This window comes from Octopus sinensis, linkage group LG4 (genome assembly GCF_006345805.1).
Source record: "Octopus sinensis linkage group LG4, ASM634580v1, whole genome shotgun sequence".
In the NCBI taxonomy this organism is placed as follows: domain Eukaryota; kingdom Metazoa; phylum Mollusca; class Cephalopoda; order Octopoda; family Octopodidae; genus Octopus; species Octopus sinensis.
The window spans coordinates 99,177,047-99,204,546 of NC_043000.1; the positions used below are offsets into that span (position 1 = coordinate 99,177,047).

General features: G+C 35.1%; 1 protein-coding gene across 1 annotated transcript in view; it reads left to right on the forward strand.

Moving 5' to 3' along the window:
- The window catches only part of LOC115210538 (glucagon-like peptide 1 receptor), a 455,844-nt gene that overhangs the window by 390,185 nt on the left and 38,159 nt on the right, over positions 1–27,500 (forward strand). Inside the window, exon 11 of the mRNA XM_036502642.1 lies at positions 8,454–8,533. Within this exon, the coding sequence (XP_036358535.1) occupies positions 8,454–8,533 (80 nt within the window). The remainder of the gene's footprint in view (positions 1–8,453; positions 8,534–27,500) is intronic.

Below are 27,500 nucleotides of genomic sequence, written 5' to 3' on the forward strand. Positions count from 1 at the left end.
TAAATTTTAAACTACACCCATTAAGGAATAATACCTAACAAAGAAACCTAAAGGACCTACTATACAAACTGAAATTGCAAAAGAGAATTATTGTACACTCCGATGAAACTAGGAACTCATATCTTGGATATTTATTTATACCACCAGCTGTGGCATAAAGAAATAACAAAAAAATACGAAATAGCACCCAATAACACCTTAAGATCTTTGAAGATTATGACCAACTACAATATAGATGAAAACTGAACCCTTCGCACCTTCCAGACCCCGCATAACAATTAGAGACCATAAACCAAATTGCTTAACAGATACAAAAGTTACACTAATATGCCTCCATAAATCGGATCTATGTAAATCAAGTAAATTGATATTAGATAAATATATCCCTAAGATAAAAAATAAAATAGCCCTAGAACTATGGTCCAACACCTACGAAGCCCTTAACTGGTTCTCCTATATACAGAACAATAAGTTCCTACAGAGAGACATAGAGGATTACTGCTTATCTATTAACCCTACGATCTTAAATATCGCTCTAATTTTTCGCGAATAATCATACTGAACTAAAAATGAATGAAATTAAGTACTCTTAGAAGCGAGAAAATCCACAATAAATTTCGATAAAAAAACTATGGGTAAGGAAAGATACCCCTAACAACTTTGATATTCCCATGGGAGCCCCTGATTCAGCATAGATAACTGACTTAGTAGGCATTTACTTATTATCACATTTACAGGAACAATTCCCAGAGATCAGGGGTGTCCTCTACAGAGACGACGCACTATTTATCCTGAAATACATCTCAAATAGGAGATTAGAATTACTTTAGAAAGTAAACGTTTTGGCTTAACTATTACAATAGAAAAAAGAACATAATTCTATAAACTGCTTCGGCGCAAATTGCAACCTAACCACGGGACTACATGAACTCTACATGAAGCCGAATTCAAACCTTAAATATATAAACGCACGTAGTAACCATCCTAACTTTATTAAAAGAGGACTAGTACAAAGCATCAGCAAAGGAATTTCACACCGCTCTTCCAACGAAGATATCTTTAATAAGTATAAAGAATTCTACAACAACGCATTAGAAAAAACAGGTTATAAGCAAATAATTAAAAACCTATACCCAGAACACTGTAAAAATAACCCAAATAACATAAATGCCCAAAACTATTATGATAACACTATATAATAACAAATGACACTAACAACCACAACAACAATTTGAACAACATAAATAATATATTAACAGTAGTAATAACAAAGATAGTAGGAATAATGATAAGATTCAGATTAATATAAATACCAACATTAAAAATGATAACGAAAGAAATACCAACAATGAAAAAAATAACAATATTAAGAATACTAATATGAATAATAAAAAAAAATAACGCACCTCTAAGAACCAATATAGCCCCTATTAGGAATGATAATACCAAGGTATATAAAAGAAATAAACCGTAAAGATGCAACCCCAATAAAACTGATAGTAATAAAAATAAAAATAATAGAAAGAAGAATAATAATTATAACCACAACTTTACGTTCAACAATAATACAGAGGGCAGTTTCTACACCAAAAATAATAATATTAAAAATAAACGAAATAAGGATAACATCTGGTTAATAATTCCCTTCGCGATGCAGCTTAAAACAAACATAGTTCATTCAATAATGAGACTTATAGGTAAGCACTTGAACTTAAATAACAAATATTCAGAAATCTATAGGAATAAAATTAGAGTAAGTCATAGCTTAACTAGCAACCCAGCTACTATCATTGCCTCTATCAACAGTAAAATGCTATATGCCTTCTATGAAACTAGGAAAAATAGCAACATAAAACATAGCAACCAATCGACAGATATACTAAATGTCATCCCTGATAACTCGCCCTCAAATAAACCCGGACAACAACCTTATAAATAATAACCCCTTCAACATAACATAGACGCATACAAGCTTAGTAATCTATATGGTCGCAGAGATAAAAACAATTGTGAATTCTCCAATATATATAAAAAAGAAAAACGTAATCTACCAATGCGATGTACTGGCAAATAATTAGAAGAAGTATTATATTGGAGCAACTAAAAATGAAATGATACTTAGATATAACTCCCATCGGTCTGGTTTCAGAAATAGAATTAAAGCGAACTCTGGCGGACTTAGTAGTTACATTCGGGAATTGGAAGACAATAAGATTAACTATAGTTTACAATGGCGTATCCTAGCCAAAGCTTCTTCATTTAATATTAACAATAATCGTTGTAATCTTTGCGCAAATGAGAAATTCTTTATCTTAATGGCCAAATCACATCTTCGTAATAAACGAGACAAGAAAAATTTTTTGTTTGCATAAAGATAACTTCTTATTCTCAAAATATCGTTAAATTCTACTTATCCTTTAAATATCGCTAATCCCTACTTTACAGGTTATTAGCGGACCTGATTAACTTCTTATTACATCTCCTTAACCATCTCACTTACCACTTAGCACTACTTAACCTCACTCCTCGTTATAAACTAAATACCGAGCTATACACTTATTCTACGCAGTACGTTAGGGCGCTCTTTCCTATAGTTTAATTTCACTTGATAGCTAGACTACCGACTCATATTACACGCTATATCTTCCCTATTGATCTTAATGTTTTTCTATGTACTATTCAACCCTTTCTATTGTTCCTTTACCTAGCCCATTATACACACTTTATCGCACAAACTTTAAATAACAGCCTAAGTTTACATTATTGCTTACATTGAAATTACAGGGACTAACTTAGAAGCTACAAATATCGTTACTTATGTCCAATAACAACACTGGATATGCTCACTAGGTATAACTCCTTCGGCTTACACCGCCGGTTAACGAGCCTCTGTCCCCATTACCACCATTAGCACCGAATGTAGGAACCTACAGGCACGTGGAGATATGAAAGTCACAAAATGTAAGACTATGGATTTAACGAATTCTCTTCTCATTTATCCTTCTACTGATAAGTGTGGAAATATGTAAGTCACTAAAATGTAAGACTATTGCTTAACGAACACTTCCCGTTTTTTTTTTCCTTTTTCCTTCGATTTTATCTTTGCCATATAATCGCTCTGAAGATGTTCATCAATTGTAACGAGGTAAATGCAGATATACCCCCATTTTGATAAATAGAAACAGCTGTAAACATACTCCTGATTTAATTAAACAATGACTTTAAAACAGCAATGATCCACTTCTCATTGTTATTATTGCTTCATTCCTTATCCTCTCTCTCTCTCTCTCTCTCTCTCTCTCTTTCTCACTATATATGTGTGTGTGTATGTGTGTATGTGTGTGTGTATATATGTATGTATATATATATGTATGTATGTATATGTATGTATGTATGCATGTATATATTTATATATATACATATACATATATATATATACATATATGCATACGTACATGCATACATACATACATACATTCATACATACCTACATACATACATGCATACATACATACATACATACATACATACATACATACATACATACATACGTACATACATACATACATATATAAGTGTTTGTGCTTGTCCCCCACCACCGATCAACGATCAACAATTGGTTTTGATCGGCGTTCATCCCCGTTCGGCGTAAAAGACCGACAGAATAAGTACCAGGTTTGAAAAAATAAGAACTGGGGCTGATGTGTTCGACTAACATTCTTCAATAGTGTGATATAAATAAAAAGGATAAAAGCTACATATTTAATGAGAAATCTGCAGATGTTACTGCCAGATGATAGCTTTGGAGCTATTGAAGTATTTGATTTTGTAACAACTTGTGTCGGTACCAACGGCTAATTACAAGTTACATTTACAAACCATTAATATAACTGCGAAAAGTTGTAAAACGTTCCAGATGTTTGGCTTACAGCATATAGATATAGATATAAATACAAAGACATACATACATATGTACACACACACACACACACGCACACACACACACACACATATATATATATATATACATAAATGTCGAACGATGAAAATGAGTGCTCGACACCGCATTGGTGGACACAATTTCTTTATTTGTGAATTAAAGCAACTATTGGTCTCATGTTAAGAAAAGTTGGAAAATATCGTAACAATTTTGGAAAGCAAACTCTCGTTGAATTCGCAGAGATACTCGTGAACATATATATATATATATATATATATATATATATATATATATATATATATATATAAATTAGAGAAAAAACACTATTATGTAATTCAAACAATGATAGACATAAACCAAGTCATAAGTAAAAAATAAAATTTATTTTAAAACATATAACTAGATCACAAAGAGTACAAAAATGAATAAACAATATATGATAAGTAAAAAGACTACCTACGTTTCATGGCTATAATTTATATTGTGAAATTTGATTTAATACTAAATTGAACTTTTCCCTGTAAGTTTGGAGTTATACACCTATTATTATTATTACTATTACTATTATTATTATTATTATTATTATTATTATTATTATTATTATTATTATTATTATATTATTATTATTATTATTATTATTATTATTATTATTCAGTAGTTTTATTTTTATAGCGTGCTTTCACTTCACTACCGAGCACAGCTCTGTGTGCCTTGGGTATGTGCTGTGATTTGTTGTGATGCTCTGACGGTTATTGTATGGAAAATGTTCTGCGTAGGATGTGTGCAGTGCCTAGTAGTGCAATTTTCTGTATGTTATATGTGTTTGTAAGTCTTTGTGTTTTTGTTATGTATTTGTCTGAATATTTTTTTATCATGCCTAATGCACCTACTATGATAGGAATTGTTTCTGTTTTTAGATTCCACATTTTGGTTACCTCTATTTCCAGGTCTGTGTATTTTGAAAGTTTCTCCATTTCTTTTAGAGACACGTTGTCATCTGCTGGTATTGATACATCAATTAGAAAGCATTTATTTTCTTCATGATCTCTGACAACTATATCTGATCTGTTGGCCTTAATTTCTCTATCTGTGTGTATTGGCATATCCCAGAGTATGGTTGCTTTCTCGTTTTCTGTGACCTATTATTATTATTATTATTATTATTATTATTATTATTATTATTATCTTTTTTTCCTCTTCTTTCAAATTTGCTTCCATTTCTTGCCGAGTGTCTTCCCGACTCCTAGGGGAAAGAAACTCATAGTATACATTGGTAGGCCATTAAACTAAACTCACTTGTTCGTTCATTTTTTTTTTTAAGTTAAATTAAAATACATGGGTAGTAATCGACAATGTTCTTCTCAATACGTGTGATGTACCAGTTAAGACAATCTTTTGCACTTCTTGCAGGGATGGTAAGCCAGGGATCATTCTCATATAATTTTCGGTTCCCTTCTTGATCATTCCTCGTCCTCCTACGATCACTGGTATTGTAACCGCCTTGAGATGCCACATTTTCTCAATTTCAATGAGCAGGTCTTTATATTTTCTGAGCTTGTCAAACTCTTTCGCCGAGATATTATGATCACAGGGGATGCTCATGTCGATCAATAAGCAAACTTTATTGTTTTGGTATTTCACAACAATATCCGGTTTATTGGCTTTGATGGTTCGGTCTGTATGTACTGGAAAGTCCCACAGAATCGTTACATTTTCTCCTTCAGTTACAGCTTTAGGGTGGTGATTATACCACTTGTCGGCAGTTTTGATATTGTAATGCCGACTTATTAGCCAGTGTAGATATTGGCCAACTCTGTCATGTCTTAATTTATACTCCACTGGTGCTAAGACTTTACATCCAAAGATTAGGTGGTCCACTGTTTTAATCATGTCGTTGCAGAATCAGCATTTTGGGTCTGCTCCATTTTTCATCACATTGGCCTGGTAGTTCAGGGTTAATAGGCTTTGATCTTGAGCAGCCAGGATGAAACCTTCGCTCTCTGCTTTTAGCCCTGAGCTCCGTAGCCACTGATGGGTTTGCTTTTGGTCAACATCAGCTTGTTTGCTACGGGCCACATATTTGCCGTGCAGAGGTTTCTCCTCCCACCTATCAGCCAATTGCTCGTGCGCTTTTTTCGTTGCCATTATTTTTACCTTCTTTGCAACAATAGTTGCCGTACTTCCCTTGGGTTGTTCAGTTTGGGTATCCTGCACGAGATCAATAGCAAATTTTTTGCTTTCCTTTATGATAGAATGAAGCTTCTTTCGTCTCTCGTGATTTTCCACGAGCTTTAGCATCCAGTCATTCTTTATTTCAAGATATTTGGCCAGTCCAATTGTGGTTGTTTTGTAAGCTAGTTCAAATTAGATCAGGCCTCGACCTCCTTGGGCTCTGGGAAGGTAAGCGAATTATTATTATTATTATTTTATTATTATTATATATATATATATATATATATATATATATATATATATATATATATATATATATATAATATATATATAAACATAAAAACAAAGATATCTGCGTGTACATATACCTGAGTTACAACAAACAGCTCACACATGGTATGACATACGTTCATTTTCATGTTAAAGTACCAGCTCTGTACGGGAATTTATTCTTCTCCTTCTCCTTCTCTGTCTCTCTCTTTCTCTCCCTCTTTTTCCGGCTTTGTTTTTTTCTGGAAGAAATCGGTAGCAGTTTACCCTGGAGAGTAATAGGCCTTGCCAGGTGTAAAAATGCCGGAGATAATTTGTATGTCACAGTGGCGCTTCTGCGATTCCATCATTGGTCGGCCCGGGGATATAGCAGAAGACACTTGCCCAAGATGCCACGCAGTGGGACTGAACCCTGAACCATGTGGTTGGTTAGCAAGCTACTTACCACACAGCCACTCCTGCGCCTATTAGAAAAATATCGAACGCTTCACGAATTTGCGTGTCATCCTTGTCATATATGTCATCGTGTCATATATATATATATATAAAAGGAAATGAAGAAAATGCTGACAAAATAATTTAAGTAATTTAAGTAATTTAATTAGGTGAAAGTTCTTTTTACCGGTTGCGCATTTGTTATGCTTATCAAAAGATATTTTTTTAAGAGATAGAGTTGCTTTCTGATAGATTTTTTCCTCTTATCTGGATAAGAGGAAAAAATCTATCAGAAAGCAACTCTATCTCTCTTAAAAAAATATCTTTTGATAAGCATAACAAATGCGCAACCAGTAAAAAGAACTTTCACCTAATTAATTACTTAAATTACTTAAATTATTTTGTCAGCATATTCTTCATTTCCTTTTTTATATATCAAACTCGTGTTCCACATCTCCTTTTTTAATATATATATAATATATATATATATATATATATAACGCCCTTAGCTGCATTTAGTGACAATTATAGTATTCCTTACGACATTGCGCATAGCTACTTATGTTAATTTGTGTGTGTGTGCGTGCGTATGTGTGTGTGTGTTTGTAATGCTTAATTACTAGTTGGTGATGCTTAAATTCCAAAATTCCAATGAAACTTCTATTTCAAGATATGAGCATATTTCAAAGTATCGTCACAAGTGGAGATTTACTCTACTGTTCTTTATTCAACGTAAAAGTTAAATATATTGCAATTTACTGATGGTATTTCTTTGAAAGCATTTACGTAAATAAGCATATGCAGATATATGTAGATAGATACACAGAAAGATTGATACATGCACGCATATATATATGTTTTTGAGTGTGTGTGTGTGTGTATAAGTACACACACACACACACACACACACACACACTATATATATATATAAATACATATATATATATATATATACACACACCCATACACACACAGAGATATTTATATAATATATATATATATATATATATATATATATATATATATACAGAGAGAGGAGAGAGAGAAGAGAGAGAGAGAGAGAGAGAGACAGAGAATCGGTATTTGGTAGTTGAATGGACATTTTGATGGCCTTTGATTTGAATATAGACAATTTTGGTATTAGTTCAAAATCTGAATATTATTTACATGAAAATACGCCACTTCAATATTCTCTGTTATCGTATAACAATTTATAGCAGACTCGCCTCTGCTATTAGTACCTGAGAGTAAAAGTTTATAAGATACTTATAAAGATACTTATTTATAAGATACTTGAATCGTTATGATATATTATTTTATCTAATAAACATTTTCTTCAATAATTCTTTCTACCATAAGCATGAGGCCTTGAAATCTTGTGCGAGGTGGAGTATTAATCGAGTGCATCTATCTCAATTTCCTAACTGGTACTTATGAACGGCCAAGTCGACCACGGTGGAATTTGAACACAGATCTTAAAAACCGGAAGAAATACCGCTTGATGTTTTTCCTCCACGCGCAAACGAATTCCACCAGCTCGCTGTCTTTGTTTCCACTAATAATAATAATAATAATAATAATAATAATAATACAAAACTCATTAAAACCACCTCCGTTATTTTTATTTTCTTTGCAGATCTGCTTTTTATTCTTCATTGATAACATTCGAATACTATTCAAAAGAACAGTTGCCAGGATGAGAAACAGAACATCCAGGTAAATGTAAGTATCGATATTTTTATGATATATATATTTATAGAAGAAACTTAATCGTTCACTTTTCCTTCAGGCGAATGTCAATGCTTTGTTATTAACTAAATCGCACTTATAACACGGATACATTAATTCATACAAAAGTACATAGTCAACAGTTTAAAAGCTTCGTTTTTTACATTAGGCTTGAGTCATCTCAAGTCTTCTTAAGGAAAAGCTGAGTTGCTGGAAATATGGGAAGTCTATTGGATGTACTTGTAATATAAATTACAATTTTTGTTACACACTGCTTCATTGTACAGTAGTTCTACCTTAAGATCAGGCTTAGGATACACTCCCTGTAGAAATCAGCTACTCCCATGCAAATGCAATGAGCAAGTAATTCAATTGATTGAGTAACAAGAAGATTCACCGGCGAATCCGATTGGTAATCAATTAACAATTTACATACGTATGTTTGTACAAATGTATGTAGGTATGTATGTATGTATGTGTATGGATGTATATGTGTAGTGTGTATGTATATGTATTGGCGTATATATACATATGTGTGTATGTGTACGTATGCACTTATGTTTCAGCAAAACTTGACACGAAAATAAAGGGTGTATCCTCGTGTGTGTGTGTGTGTGTGTGTGTGTGTGTGTGTGTTTGTGTTTGTGTGCGTGTGTGTGTGTGTGTGTGTGTGTGTGTAGACTTTCATATTTCTATGATAAGCAGTGTATAATAATTTATCTGTTGAAAATTATAATTGCATCGAGGATAAATCGCATTAGCTTAAATAAAAATTAATTTCACAGATGAAAAGGCAGATAACTCCTTTAGTTTCATTTGACAAATAATTAAAAGAGTCTAATCTTTAGTAACTATCTCGACAGGCAGATGAGTCTGATCTTTGATGGCAATTCTGGGTAGTACTATATATTCTCAGTGGAGCTTAGCTAATGCAAATTATTCAAGACCACAGAACGCTACTAGTATGTGTGTGTGTGTGTGTGTGTATGTGTGTGCATATATATACAGGGTTCGATGAGTAAATTGTCGCCATTTTATATTTTTAATTTCGTGCATGCGCATTGCTTGCTTTTGATTTGGACGACTATACATTATAGAAGGGTCAGTTGGGCATCGTCCGTCAGAAAACGACACCATGACGCAATTCACTCTTCCAGAAATTTGGAAACGACATGCTGTGCTGCTAGGCATTTGCACCGGAGGCTCCAATACGCACATTTCAAGTGTTTGGATGTCAACCTGTGGACATGTACCGAGGGTGCTGCCCTGGGTTAAGTGGGTGGCTGCTGGAAGACCCTATATCTGGCAACAGGACTCTGCACCATGTTACACAAGCAGGAGAACCAAGTCATGGCTGTCAGACAATTTCTGCGACCACATCATCCCTAACAACTGGCCACCTTACTCTACAGACTGCAACACCCTTGATTATCATATGTGGGGCGCAGTTGAGCGAGAGACCAACAGAACTTCTTGTAACTCCAAAGATAAACCGAAGGCAAGGATTATGGCATCATTCCCCAAATTGAACAAGGAGACCATCCAGAAGAGTTGCAGGAGATTCCGAAATCGTCTGGAGGCCGTAGTTGAAGCCAATGGCGGTTTTATTGAATAAATTTACTCATTACTATTTTAAGATATTTTTATGTAATTTTCGCAAATATATCTGTTAAAATAAGATGTAAGTGTTATTTTCAATTTTGCGTAATTTAAGCAAAATATTCCCCGCACCCTGTATCTTTGTCTATCTATCTATCTATCTATCTATCTACCTATCTATCTATCTATCTATCTATATATATATATAATATATATATACTATAATATATATAATATAGTATATTATATATATATATAATCTATATATTATATATATATATATATAATATATAATACTATATATATTATATATATATATATATATATATTATATATAGCTATAATATATATATATAACATACAGACAGAAAGACAGACAGACAGACAGACAGACAGACAGATAGATAGATAGATAGATAGATAGATAGATAGATAGATAGATAGATAGATAGATAGATAGATAGATATTAGTTTTTCTGAAAATATTCTTACACAAAATAATTATGCAAACTAAAATAATAACATATGGATAATCTTAAGCGTGCCTTTTACATGAAGAAGATATTTTTAGGTACAGTTTACTACATTTAAGAAGGGAACACGAAAATAATTTTCAGATAATTGAAATTATAATTGTAATAAGGAGAATAGTTATTCATATGAACGAAAATTGCTTTCACAATGATCAAGGGAGAAATCTGCTAAAATTTCCATTAACCAAAAGTAAATAGAGATATTCTAAAGGGTGTGAATTTCGTCTTTAGTTGCTTTATTGACCACTTTTGACATCGGTGAAACACTGCAAAATATGATTCCTTATGTGAAAACAACTAATTCAGCAATTTAAAATGGTTTCAGCCATTTGGCACAAGACCAACAATTATTGGGGAGAGGCTAGTTGATTACATCAACCTCAGTGATCAAATGGTACTTATTTTAACGGCCCTGAAAGAATGAAAGGCAAAGTCGACCGCAGTAGAATTTGAATGTAAAGAGTAGGCTGAAATGTTGTCAAATCCACTCACAAAATTCTGGTCGGTCCGAAGCTATAGCAGAAAATACTTACCCAAGATGCCATGCAGTGGGAATGAATCCAGAACCATGTGGTTCGTAAGCAAGCTTCTTACCACACAGCCACGCCTGCGCCTATATATATATGTGTGTGCGTGTGTGTGTGTGTGTGTGTGTGTGTGTGTATACCTCAAGCTTACTAAGAGTCGTGAGTAGATAGAAACTGGTGCATGTGTACTCACATACACATACACACACACGCATACACATATACACACACATACATAGATACATACATATACATACTTATATATTTGTGTGCGTATACATATATATATTCAAGAGTGTTAGTGCTCACGTCACATCCTGTAAACTGTTCGCACGACAATAGTGAGCAATAAAATAAGCACCAACTTAATATAGCTAGTATGTTTAATATCATCGATTACACTCGTGCAGTTACAGTTCCAGTGTGGCCACAATCTCAGGATTGAAGCCTATCAAAATAATAAAATAATATACATATATACATACATACAAACACACACACACACACACACATATATATATATATGCATATATATATATGATATATATATATATACATACATACATACATAGACACATATATGCATTACATACATAGATACATACACACACACACGCATATATATATATATATATATATATATATATATATATACAATTAGTAAATAAATGGCACAACTATGTATGTATGTATGTATATGTATATATTTTTGTAAGTGTAACCGGATTCATACATTCATACAAATGTGTGTCTTATATGAGTCGCAATCTGTTTTTTGATTTCCTTTTAAAGCAACAGCCGTAAAAATCGTTCTAATACACGTTACATAATCTTAAATTTACCATAAGTTACATAAATCTAATAAATTGTATACACGTTAGAAATCAATATTTTACTATTACTTGGCACTTAAACTATTTAAATGGTTTGTAGTCAGCCATTGATTCTTATCTGAAAGTTTCCCGGAAACCATGGACAATCACATATCACGCATATCTGTAAGTATATGCTATGGTTGTTTAGCCCCAGGTCAGTCCTAATGACGCAGATTTATCATCAAAGACATTCCAAAATTATCTATTTTATTGTATTTTTTCTTTCCTGTGTTGTGTCTAGGCGGGCGGAAATGTTGCTTTAGATATGGTGTATTGAGAGTTGCATTCAATGTTTTCTTTGTGTTCTTATAAACAGTATAGACAGCAATTTAAGACGGATTATATATATATAGGCGCAGGAGTGGCTGTGTGGTAAGTAGCTTGTTTACCAACCACATGGTTCCAGGTTCTGTCCCGCTGCGTGGCACCTTCCTCATTCGAGTTCCAGATTATCTTTTCGGCTGGTTAAACTCGAGATTGTTCCAATCTAGCCAGTCCCAAGAAAAAAACTAAGCTAAGAGCATTAGATTCCTTGGAAGAAAGCACCGAATGTATATGAAAACAAGGACGGAGAAAACGTAGAAATGGTACACAAATACAAATGCAAATAACATGTCTCCCCCACTGTCACTTGGTGTGTTTGCAACCCGTAACTTAGCGGTTCGGCAGAAGAGATCGATACAATAAGTACTAGCTTTACAAAGAATAAGTCCTGGGGTCATTTTGTTCGACTACAGGCGGTGCCCCAGCATGGCTGCAATCAAATGACTGAAGTAAATAAAAAAAGAAAATATTTATGTGTGAGTGTGTGTATGTATATATATATATATATATATATATATATATAGATATGATGTAAAATATATATCGGTATATATACATAAATTTATAAATATATAGATCAGATACGTCTAATCTACATATATTTGTGTTTGTGTGTGTATATGAATATATAAGTATCTTTATCTTTCATCCCTTTACTAGTTCCAGTCATTAGTACTGGGGTTAAATTAATCGACCCTGGTTCTTATTTTATCGGTCCCTTTGCCGAACCGCTAGATTACAGGGATGCAAACACACCAACGCCTGTTGTCAAGCCACGGTAGGGGGACAAACACAGACAGGAAAACACACACACACACACACACACACATATATATATATATATATATATATAGAGAGAGAGAGAGAGAGAGAGAGAGAGAGAGAGAGAGAGCGGGCTCTACCAAATCGACTCAATAGGCTTTGGTCGGCCCGAGGCTATAATAGAGGATACTTGTCCAAAGTGCCACGCAGTGGAACTGAACCCGGAACCATCTGGTTGGGAAGCAAGATTCTTGACTGCGGCCGTGCTGGAGCACCGCTTTCAGTCGAACATATCGACCCCAGGGCTTATTCTTTGTAAGATTCTATCGGTTTCTTTATGCCGAACTGCAAAGTTACGTGGACATAAACATACCAGCATCGGTTATCAAGCGATTGTGGGGGGACAAACACAGACATACAAATACACCCACACACACACACGCACACACACCCATATGCACACATATACGACGGGCTTCTTTCAGTTTCCGTCTACCAAATCCACTCACTAAGCTTTGGTCGGTCCTAGGCTATAGTAGAAGACACTTGCCCAAGGTGTCACGCAGTGGAACTGAACCCGGGACCATGTTGTTGGTAAGCAAGCTACTTACCACACAGCCTCTCTTGCGTGTATGTATGTATAATCTATGAAATTGTGACCCAATATGATGGTAATAAACAAACTGTTGGTCTCGCTGCACTGAAGTACACTCCAGTTGTAAATTACAGCAAGATCTGTTAATTACGTTCTGTACAGGAAGATTTTATTCAACGTATTCCTCTCTCAGATTCACACGTTGTTTGCAGCGGTCCTTCAGTTTTTCTAAGCCCTGTAAAAGTACTCGGAAGGTTGGGCCGAGTATCTTTAACGCCTTTGGACTTTTCCATACCTTCTCGTAGATCAATAAGATACTACAAAAGCAGACTCTTGTCCATGATACCGCACATCAGAATGAAGCCCGAAATGATATGTTTCCAAAGGAACATACAAAACGACACAAATACGTCTGAACCTTGGAATAAAATGGCTTTGTTATTACTTCCGGCTCTTTACGTTCTGAGTTCAATTCTCTCCATGGTTAACATTGCCGTTCATCTCATCAGCGTCAATAAAATAAAATACCAGTCCAGCACTGGGATCGATTAGATATAGAATAAACGTTTGCAAGGGAAAATGTAGGCGACCGATCCGCCTCTCCTACATCACTGACTCTGGTCTTATTAGACCTTGAAGACCAGTGGAGTGTCAGAATCGAGAGAGTATGATCGATTAAAGGTGAAACTTGAAAGTCGCAGTGAACTCAATATTATAAAAAAGAGATCTAACTCGGCTAAATCTTTAGCGTCAGTATGTCCAAGTTGATCAGCATTAGGTGCAGGCGTAGCTTTTTCGCAAGAAGTTTGCTTCCCAACCACATGGTTCTGGGTTCAGTCCCACTGCGTGGAACCTTGGGCGAGTGTTTTATATATATATATATATAGCCCTGGTCCGACCAAAGCCATGTAAATGGATTTGGTAGACGGAAACTAAAAAGGCCCGTTGTGTGTGTGTGTTTGTGAGAGAGAGAGAGAGCGAATGTGTGTGTGTGTGTTGTGTGTGTGTGTGTGTGTGTGTGTGTGTGTGTGTGTGTGGTGTGTGTGTGTGCGTGTGTGCGTTTGGGTTTGTCCCCTACAATCGCTTTACAACCGGTGCTGGTTTGTTCATATCCCCGTAAGTAGTGGCTCGGCAAAAGACACCGATAGTAAAAGTAACAGGCTTTAAAATAAATAAGTACCGGAGTCGATTCTTTCGACTAAAACTCTTCAAAGCGGTGCCCCAGCATGGCCACAGTCAAATGTCTGAAATAAGTGAAGGATAAAATATATAATTCTAACGTACTACATTTATATGTGGGTATGAGTGTGTGCAGGGAGAGAGAGAGAGAGAAAGAGTAAGTGATGTAGATAGGTATACAAATATGTGTCTGTGTAAGAATGTTTGTGTGTGTCTGTGTAAGCGTGTGTTTGTGTGTGAGTGTGCGCGCGCGCGTCTTGGATCCCCAACCAAAAAATGTCGCCGTGTGTTTGATGTCTTTCAACAACAGATCTCTGTTTAAAAAATATTTATGAGAAATAAATTTATGGGAAATATTTTGAATTCTTGTTAATATTTTATTTGATATATGAGTGATTTTAAATATAAATTTTGACAATTTATTCTTAGAAGTTTTACTATATATATATATATATATATGTATGTATGTATGCATGTATGTATATGTATGTATATATGTATGTGTGTGTGTGTGTATATATTTATATATTGTATGTATATATATGTATATATATATATGTATGTATATACATATATATATATGTATGTATATATATATATATATATATATATATATATATATATATATATATATATATATATATATATACATATATGTGCGTGTACATATATGTACATATGTGTGCATATATATATGTACATATATGTACATACGCACATACACATATGTACATATATATATGTACATATGTGTATGTGCGTGTTTTGAGGCGGTGAGTTGGTAGGGTCGATACCACGCCGGACAAAAGGGTTTTCTTCCAGCTCCATAGCATATGACTTCAAATGCTGCTGAAGTCAACTTTGCCTTTCCTACTTTTCAAGTACTGAAATGGGTATCAGTTAAGCACTAGCTTCTCTTCCCGTTAAAATTACCAACTTTGTGTCAAAATTAAACTATAAGTGGTGCTCCAGCATGGCCGCAGTCACATGACTAAAACAAGTAAAAGAATAAAAGAATATATATATATACAGGGTGCGGTGAATAAACTGTCGTGTAAATTACGCAAAAATAAAGATAAAAACATTTTAACAGATATATATTGAGTGGAGGATTAATTCGTGAGCATTTTTTCTCAAATTTAAAAATGCACGCAGAAATAAAACGCATTGGCAAAATGTTTTATGTTATTTGACAGGGAAATTTTTGCTCTACATGATAGTATGTTTTGGTTTTGGAATGGACAAAACTGAGCATTTTCGACACCATTTGCTTTTTGCATTTAATCGAAGTGTTAAGCCCACCGCAGCTGCTTGTGAGATTTGTGCTGTGTATGGAGAAGGAACAATGCCACAATGTACTGCCTGTCGTTGGTTTACGCGCTTCAAAATTGGAAATTTTGACCTCAAGGACGGATCCTGCCACGGTCGACCAAATGAGTTCAATGAACCTTACCCATTCAGTGAAGGTGGTTCACCACAGTTTTATTATCAAAATCCATCTATCTGCTCCACCAATTCTCTGGTCGCTTGACATGGATTTTTGTGAAGAAGTTGATTCAATCGCTCTTCATCGAACTCAATTGGTCGACCGGTGTGTGATCCATCTTTGAAGTCAAAATTCCCATTTTTGAAGTGCGAAAACCGAAGGCGGATGATTATTTGAGGCATTGCTCCTTCTTTATGCACAGCACAAATCTCACGAGCAACTTCAGCGGGCTTAACACCTCGATTAGATACAAAAAGCAAATGGTGCCGAAAATGCTGTTTGTTCACTTCACATTCGATTTTAATGATCTGAAAATACACAAAAATCAATAAAACTAAAAAATCAAAACGCAATACCTTGTAGAACAAAAACTTCTCTTTCAAATAACAAAACATTTTGCCAAGGCGTTTTATTTCTGCGAGCATTTTTAAATTTGAAAAATCTCTCATGAATTATTCCTCAATTCAATGTTTACCATAATTACATAAAAATATCTTGAAATATTAAAGAGTAAATTTGTTCAATAAAATTGCCATTGGCTTTAACAATGGCCTCCAGACGACTTCGGAATCTACTGCAACTCTTCTAGGTGGTCTCCTTGTTGGTGAATGCTGCCATAATCCTTGTTCTCAGTTTATCTTTGAAGTTGCAAGGAGTCTATTTGGTCTCTCGCTCAACTGCGCCCCAGATATAATAATCAAGAGGGTTGCAGTCAGTAGACTAAGGTAGCCAGTTGTTAGGGTTGATGTGATCTGAGAAATTGTCTGACAGCCATGACTTGGTCCTCCTGCTTGTGTAGCATGGTGCAGCGTCATGTTGCTAGACATAGGGTCTTCCAGCTGTTAACCTCTTCTCCCAGGGCAGCACTATCTCCTCCTGGCACTTGATGTAGGCTTCCGCGTTGAGTCTGAGGCTGTGTGGGAAGATGTATGGAGGCATAATACTGCCATCACTAGTGATCGCTCCAAACACCATGATGCTGACTGGATGTTTGACTTTTATCACTCTCTGTACATGTCCTCAGATTGCACTGTCCTTAGATTGACACCCACACACTCTGAACTGTTCGCATTGGAACTTCCGGCGCGAATGTCAAGCAATGCAGTCTGTCGTTTCCAAATTTCTGGAAGAGTGAATTTAACGTCATGGTGCCGTTTTTTCTCACAGGCGACGCCCAACTAACCCAACGATACTGTGTAATCGATAAAATCAAGAACAAACGCGCATGCGCGAAAAGCAACTATTTACCCATCGTACCCTGACCCTGTGTATGTATATATATATATATATGCACACGCACATGCACACACTCACTTGAGTTCAATTCCTGGCGACGTGTTGTCACCTTGAACATGACACTATTTCCCGTTTCCCCAGTCCACTCACCTGGCAAAAATGAGTAGTACCTGCATGTCACGCTGAATCTCCCTGAGATCTACGTTAAAGGTATATGTGTTTATAGAGTGTTCAGCCACCTGTCCGTTAATTTCACGAGCAGGCTGTTCCGTTGATGGGATCAACTGGAATGTATGTATGCATATGTATAAGAATTTGAGACAGGGATACATGATATGAGGCTGTGTTTTGGAAAGTAACCATTTATAACACACGTGTGCCGGTGTATTCACTTTTGCTTACTCTTTACTCTCTTTTACTCTTTTACTTATTTCAGTCATTTGACTGCGCCCATGCTGGAGCACCGCCTTTAGTCGAGCAAATCGCTCCCAGGTCTTATTCTTTGTAAGTCTAGTACTTATTCTATCGGTCTCTTTTGCCGATCCGCTAAGTTATGGGGGCGTAAACACACCAGCATCGGTTGTCAAGCGATGTTGAGGGGACAAACACAGATACACAACATATACACACACATACACATACATATACAAATATACGACGGGCTTCTTTCAATTTCCGTCTACCAAATCCACTCACAAGGCTTTGGTCGGCCCTAGGCTATAGTAAAAGACACTTGCCCAAGGTGTCACGCTGTGGGACTCAACCCGAAACCATGTGACTGGTAAGGAAGCTACTTACCACACAGCTGCTCCTGCTTATATATTTCTAGTACATACTGCGTACAGTAAAGCGTCAAAATGATTCGTTGTTCATCATATGCGGTATGATCGCTAAAACGTGTGTATCTAACGATGCAATAATAGGGTTTAAAACGAAAAAAGTCATCGGCTCATATAAGACCAATGATCTTCCACAACTGTCTACTAAGTGTTATGATTTTGCATAATACGTATTGTTTCCTGTCATACGTCCTGACTGTCATTTCAAGTTGCACAATTCTATTAAATCCCCTTGTTTGCACTCAGTAGTATCTTGTGTGTATTACTTAACTTAAATCGAGGAATTTGAGTCAGTAAAGAAAATGTTAAGAAAATGCTTAGGCGTAGGTGCTGCTGTGTGGTAAGAAGTTTGCTTCCCAACCACATGGTTCCGGGTTCAGCCCCACGCATGGCATCTTGGGCAAGTGTCTTTAACTATAGCCTCAGAACGTCCAAAGCCTTTTTAGTGCATCTGATAAACGGAAACTGAAAGAAGCCCGTCGTATATGCATGCGTGTGCGTGTGCGCGCATTTCTGTTTGTGTTTGTCCCCTACTACTGCTGGACAACTGGTGTTAGTTTGTTTACGTCCCCATAACCTAGTGATTCGGCAAAAGAGCCCAACAGAATAAGTACCAAGCTTAAAAAAGAAAAGTATTGGATCGATTTAGCTAACTATACGTTTTTCGAGGTGTACTCCAGCATGGCCGCATTCTAATGACTGAGACGGATAAAAGAAAAAGAAACGTTTCTGATCGGGACAAAAATGTAGAGAAAGTTCAGATAAAAGACATGTTGCGGTATATTAAGATGATAATATTTAGATTATGATTTCGAAAGTACAAGATAAAACTAATGAATACATATAAAACATAGTTAATCGGCGAAATACTTGGCTGCTGATCAATTCCAAAATCTCGACAGATATTTACGGAAGTAGAGGCATTTCGTAAAAATTTTGACCTATTCAAATAATTACCGAATTGCTAATTTCTCAGTTGTACATATTTGCAAGTTTTAGCCCTAGTAATGTTTGATCTCCTGCTCTCTAGAATTTTACTTTTAATATTGGTATCAAATCTTAGCACAAGGCCTGCAATTTAGAGAAATAGGTACGTCGATTACGTAGACAACAGTGATCAACTGGCGCTTGTCTTATCGACCCCGAAAAGATGAAAGGTAAAGTCAACTTCAGCAGAATTTGAACTTACATCGTAAAGACAGATGAAATGCCACTAAGCATGTTGCGCGATGTGATAACGATTCTGCCAGTTCGCCTCTTTCTTCAATTTAATATTCATTTCTACTCTAGGCACAAGGCCTGAAATTTTCAGGGAGGGGTCCAGTCGATTAGATCGACGCCAGTATATAACTGGTGCTTAATTTATTGACCCCGAAACGATGAAAGGTAAAGTCGATCTCGGCAAAATTTGAACTCAGAATGTAAAGACAATCGAAATAACGGGGTGCTAACGTTTCTGCCAGCTCGCCGCCTTTCTTTCCATTTCATATTAAAGTAAGTATTAAGGCAGCGAGCTGGCAGAATCGTTAGCACACCGGGAAAAATGCTTAGCAGTGTTTCGTCCATCTTTACGTTGTAAATTCAAATTCCACCGAGGCCAACTTTACCGTTCATCCTTTCAGGGTTGATAAAATAAGTACCAGTTGAGTTCCTGGGTCGACATAATCGACTCACCCTCTCCACGGGAACTGCTGGCCTTGAGCCAAAATTTGAAACCAATATTAAAGCCAGCATAATGTTCTAGGAGCAAGTTGTAACAAGATAATTTATTTTATCCACCAATGTGTGTGTAAGGAAATATGTGTAGTTGAGTTAATACTTCTTATAATTACTTCCTACTATACTAATGTAGTATTTATGCTTCGTTGGACACTTTTTATCACAGTTCTGCTCAGTCATGCTGAATCTGATGCAAAACAGTAGCAACGAATTATGAACTCTGTCACTCGATTTATCAGACATAGAAGCTAAATCTTCTTTAAATCTAATCCTCTTATCTTGAAATAGGAAAAACACACAGGATATACACTGACTGAAAGAATGATGGATTGATCACAGCTTGAACTTTCTAATCATGGATTGTCTGCCCAATGTGTAGCTGATCTGAGATTAAGCAACTGTTATTTGCTTTAAACAAAATGCACAATTTTACATTTGAGAGAAGCTCTATGCGACCATTTGATCTAATAGAAATAGCTGTCTAATTCCTGTAAGTCACAAGTACCATCTTTAAAAATGTTAAACACGCTTGAGCCGATATACACCTTGATATATAAAATGGCGGATAGTCACGCATTGACCACAAATTCAATCCAACCTAGGGCTATATTGATTTCATATTTTGAGAGCAATTTCGGTCGAGTGGTAAATCAATTAAATCGACCCCAGTGTTCAACTGGTACTTATTTTATCGACCACGACAGGATGAAAAGCAAGACTGACTGTGGCAAAATTTGAACTCACAACTTACAGGCGGACGAAATGCTGCTAAGCATTTTGCCCAGCGTACTAACAATTCTGCCAGCTCGCCGCCAAGCATCTAGGGCTATTTTTCAACAAAATTAAAATTTAATGAATTAAACGCCAACAAAGAAATCTCATTAGCCAGAGTGTATCATTACACCGACGTATCACCTAAAATTGACAATGATATATTCCCTTGAACTGTAGTCTTAGATAACAATAAATAATATCGTCATAGATGTAGAAAAATGAGATGGTCATGACTGAAATACTTTGATCATAGATCCTGCCAATATTTACTATAGACGTACTATAAATACGTGTAAACCGTACTTTAATATGGATAGGCTACTTGCCGTTCCTCCTCTACAAGCATCTGCTATAATTTGTGATAATAATGCTATTAAATACACACGTCTTTGCTTGTTTTTGTTGCAAAAGAATTATGAAACTGTTTGATAAAATATATGAATCCATATTCAGATTTTGTGCAAATGTTTTTTATATTCCTTCCAATGTTGTCTAAACAGATATTCAAAACTGGACCTATCTTTTGCCTTATGATTGTAGAATAAAAAATATTATATTTAATCCTTTATCACTGTATTTTAAGTAGGTTTTTATTATTTTTTTCATAATTTAATCATTGAATTTATTCACTTTTTTCTTTCTTTCCAGGGTATTTTTTGTTTTATTTTAGTTTATCCTATTAAAGACAGAAAATTTCAGAAGAACTCACTCCCGTCAACGATGATCGTTAAATGGTATTATAGCAGCATTGCAGCATCGTAGTTCTCTTGATTTCCTTGTTGCTTTGTTGCCGTTTTCACATTATCACCCTTGTACCTTTCATTTTATTTGCCTCGCATTGCATGACGTATGCACGAAATTTAATGACATGTTCTTCAACTATTGATGTGAAATCCCACTTAAGGTAGTACTAAGACGCAAGTTGTTTCTATCAGGGCTCGTAAAACGTGCTCAATCAATATGGTATATCGAGCATCCAGTCGTTTCGAAGCTCAAAATTTAAGTAATCTATTTTATTCCTGAGCTCAAAAGTGGAGAAAAAAACTAAAGGTTTTTAAAGGCTTAAGCCACATATCTGCGTATATTGAACTTAAATCTGTGAAATATGACTTTTAGGTGTATATGATTATATTCTTGTATCCGTATATTAATCATTCTTTTGTATATTTGCATGCATATGGCGTATAAATGCTCATACACAGTCCTCAATGTTTCGATTTTCATACCCCTTGAAATTTAGAAAGCTAAAAGAATACGAATTTCAAAAGGAATTTGGAGGTCTGTCTATTTACACATTTTATCTAGACTAATGCTTGATCCTCATGAAAAACATGTTATTCATAAATCTGTTATCCTCACGTGGTCGGTAAGAATTTTTAACAAGATTTTTTTCTTTCAATTTCAAAAGAATTGGACATTTTTCCCTCTCTTGATTTTTAATACAAAATAAGCCGGAATTTTATAAAATTCTCCGATGCTCCATGATGTTACATGGGTTGAGAACTGCTGATAAAGATAAAGATATCTGTAAATTACATATAATAGAAAGCAACGTGTTTCACAAGGCAGTTACGCTAGCGGAGGGAAGCTAAACTACAAACGGGGTGGAGATGAGTGACAGTGAGAAAAGCTGAATTTTTGTGACCTGTAGTGATAGGTTTTGCTCTGAAATTGTAACTCTTCATCGTAAATATTATGAAATTCTTATATATATATATATATATATATATAATATATATATATATATATATATATATGTGTGTGTGTGTGTGTGTGTGTGTGTATGTATATATGGATTCACCCGTACTTATTTCTCAACGTAAAGGATAATTTGTTTCACATGACCACGTGTCTTTGAAAGTTTTACTAACAGGAATTTGTCAATAGACACCATCGATATGGTTATGTATTTGAATGTTTTTTAATCATACCTAATGCATCTATTATTAAAGGGATTGTTTCTTTTTTAAGCCCCACATTTGGGTTACCTCTGTTTCCAGATCTTTGTATTTTGTGAGATTTTCCATTCCTTCAAGAGTTACATTTTCACCGGTTGGAAATCATACATCGATTAGAAGGCATTTTTCTTAATGATCTCTGACAACTATATCCGGTCTATTAGCCTTGATTTCTCCAACTGTGTGTATTGTCTTATCTCAGAGTATGGTTGCTTTGTTTTTTTCTGAAACCTTTTCTGGGGAGTGCCTATACCATCTCTTTTTTCAAATTATTTTTATTATTATTATTTTCACATACACTCAACAGATTAGACTTTTGGAAAAGAAAACATCCTAACATCGGGCTACAACAAGTAACCTTAGATACCAAGAACCCTCCTAAGTATCGTAGCTGTCCCTAATATAGCTGTTTTCTGGAGCTGTACTAAACTGGGTTTTATGCATATTTCCTCTATCCACCTGTTCAGATCTTTAGTGATAGTTCCCAATGCACCTATAACTACAAGGACACAGTTCACCCACACTTTCCATAGTCTCTGTAATTCAATTGCTAAGTCTTGGTAGTTTGCTGTTTTTCTATACCTCTCATATTGACTTTTTTCATCATTTGGAACTGTAAGGTCAATTATCTGACACTTTTATCAACTACTACTACTACTACTACTACTACTACTACTACTACTACTACTACTACAACGACTACTACTACTACTACTACTACTACTACACTACTACTACTAAATCAAGCCTTCTAGCTTTTGTTAGCCGGTCAGTCTGAATGTTAAAATCCCACAACATCTTGTTTTCCTTACTTTCTAGCACTTTACTAGGTTCACGTTCATACCATTTGTCAGTATGTCCAAATCCTAGCTTTCTACATAAATCACCGTGGATTACTCTCCGTAGATTGTCATGTTTTTTCTTGTATTCTTTCTGTGTCAGCATGCTACATACGCTTACTATATGAGTAACGCTTTCCTCTTTTGATTTGCATAATCTACTTAGTTTTTGTCTATCTTGGCTTTTATCCAATTAATGCTTGATCTTGTGCGGCTACTAACAAACTTTCTGTTTCCCTTTTCAGCTTTCCTTTCTGCAACCATAGCCATGTCTCACTACTGCTATGTGCTGCAAATATCTTTGGGAATATACCATGCAACGCCTTCTCCTGTCAGTCACTTAATTTCTGTTGTTTTTTCTGGTTTTTAACTTCGTTCGGGTTTTTGGTTTCCCTATGTTTTGCCGTGATTCTAGCAACTTTTAATAAACGTTCTTCCCTATTACCTACATATGCGTCTATATCTACTCTAGCTAACTTCACACAGTCTTCTACTGATATTAACCCTCTTCCGCCTTCTTTTCTAGGTAAGTATAATCTTGCTACCCCAGCCCTTGGGTGTAGTCCTCCATTCATATTGAATTCCTTCCTAGTTCTTCTGTCTAGCCTTGCTAATTCAGTTTTTGTCCAATCTATAAAAACTGCTGAGTATCTAAATGATGATACTACCCAAGTATTTACAGCCTTCACTAGAATCTGACCATTTAGCTTTGACTTCATTAGCTTCCTCACTCTTCTGATGTACACCTCAATTCTCGATTTTATTTCTATAGTTAGATTCTAATACTCTTAGATACTTGCAACTCTCTCCTCTTTTCAATAATTTTAATGTCTGGCTATCTGATACTTGGATGCCTTCGCACTTGACTACCTATCCCCTTCTCATGACTAATATTGCACACTTATCTGTGCCAAATTCCATGTCTATATCTTTGCTGAAGAGTCTTACAGCCTGTATTAAGGAATCTAATTCTTTTTCATTCTTACTAAAAAGTTTCAGATCATCCATGTAGAGCAAATTGTTAATTGGTAATGGCTGATGCTGCTGCTGCTGTTGTTGCTGTTGTTGTTGTTGTTGTTGTTGTTGTTGTTGTTGTTGTTGTTGTTGTTGTTGTTGTTGTTGTTGTCGTCGTTGTCGTTGTCGTCGTCGTCGTTGTTGTTGTTGTTGTTGCTACTGCTGCTGATGCTGTTGTTGGACTCCCTATCACCGCTTCAACAAACGGGAGTTCAGCAGGACATAGCTGCACCACGTTCTCAGTTTGATGCTTTGCTGTGTCATGTCTTGTGGAAATAAAAAGTTTTCTGAATTCTTTAGACCTTGCTTCAGATGTTGCGATAGTGGTCATTTAGAGGAAGAAAGAGATTGGTTTTGGCTCAATGCTGGATTCATTTGTCCTTTAAGGTGATGATTCTGGTTGTCTCAAGTTCAGAAAGATCTTGGTAGCACGAGATTCTCAACCGACCTCTACTTAGTGCTACCAATTCCATGTTCTCAGATTTATCATGCAGATTTTCACACAGATCTTTAGTAGGTCCTTACAACGGAGCAGTGGGAGGCATTGGTGCCTGGCACCAGAGCTAAGTCGACCATAAAAGGGTACTTTGGACAAGTGACTTCTTCCATACGAAATACATGGTCAAGGCCCTTACTTAAACCTTGATAAGGAAACACTCTCTACTTAGTGTATCGCATATTCCATTGAGACGGCTTTTTCTAAATTATCTTTGAACGTACATAAATACATATACACACATGTCTAGATAATGTGTGTGTCTGTGTGTGTGTGTGTGTGTGTGTAGTTCAAGGTTCAATCTCACTGTGGTACATTGGACAACTGATTTCTGCTTTAGCCTCAGGCAAACCATGTTTTGTGAGTGGCATTAGATCAACAGAAACTATGGAGTAACTCGTGGTACATACATACGTTCATACATACATGCATGCATACATACAGTCATACATACATATATACATGCATACACATACAACACACATACGTAAATAATTACATATATACATACATACATACAAACATACATACATATATATAGACGTCAATCTGTGTCCTTTAATCCTCGGTGAAAGTCTTTGCCAGAAATGTCTGAAACACTTCCAACGGTATACTCAATAAACTTTTCTCTTGCATACGTATGTATATTCCCTGCGTGTGTGTGTATGCGTGTTCGTGTCTGTGTGTGTGTATGTGTGTGGTGTTTGTGTCTGTGTTTGTGCGTGTGAGTACATCAGCGAAAAATAAATCCATTTATTAGAAATTCATTGATAATACAGGCGCGTTCAAAAGAAAATATCTTCTGATATATATTCAGTGCAGGCTACACAAACACTCCCTCGTCATTTATCCTTTTCATTGAATAGTGATTATCTCGCTACCAACCTGTTCACAAAATGCAGATATACAACTTGAAAATGATATTTTGCAGAAAATATATTCTGTGTGTGTGTGTGTAATGAGAGAGTTATTGAGATTATGTCTGTATCTATCTAATCTATCTCTATATATGTGTGTGTGAATGTATAATATATATGTGTACTTATATTATATATATATATATATATATATATATATATATATATATATATATATTATATATATACGTATGTCTGCATGCATGTGTGCACTTGGTAACTTTTTCACGTTCACATTTTCATATTTTCGTCATCCTAACTCACGATTGTGATGAGCTTAGCGGAATATTATGGTAGTACTGAAAATTGGCTTATATAATAATAGGCATATTCAGTGTACGCCATTTTTGTTCATATATACATACATACATACATACATACATACATACATACATACATACATACATACATACATACATACATACATACATATATACATATACAATAGGATCTTCGAGCTCAGATGATGAATTATTATAAGTGAGTGAGATATAATATATAGCATTCAATACAGCAGATGCACCTTTTAACTCCTTATATATGTCTGGCCTTACTCGAAAACAACTACAGCGAAACTGTTAAGATTCTATAAGATTGAAATAGAGAGCCATCAAATTTAAGACCGACCTGCGAATTATAATTTCAAGGTTGTTTTCAAGACAAGCCTAATTTTGTTTTTATTTAAATAAACATAGACTTCAAATAATATCAAAAATTTATATTAATACCACTGGGGAATTAAATAATTCAATATTTCCTTTGAACGAAAGTTTATACGAAAAATATGTTATTAAATTTACTTATTGATTTATGAAAAACCATACTTTGCCTTCTTTCAATTCATTTATTGTTGCCCTATATGGTACTTTAAACAATTTTACTAAACTACTAAAGCAATATATTTATTTCCTCTTATATTTAAAGAATTTTTTTTCATATAAACTGGTTCGTATATTCTGTCTTAATTATTCGAAAATAAAACCAGTTTCTAGGAAAGATGTAATCAACTGCAAGCTGATTGTCATGATTCTATTCAACGCAACTCTAAACATATATATTTCCATTAAATTTATTATAAATACTTGATTTCATTTGAATCGTTAGTTTCGCGTTCATTCATGTCTGTAATTGGAAGAGATGTGATCATGTGGTCTATTGTAACGTTCTCGTATTTTCCAAAGGGATTAACGTTAAAAGAACTAAATGAACAAGAAAAAAAATGAAATGAACAAGAAAAAAAACGAAACCAGCACGCTGTCGTCGTCTCCCAAGATCATATCTTG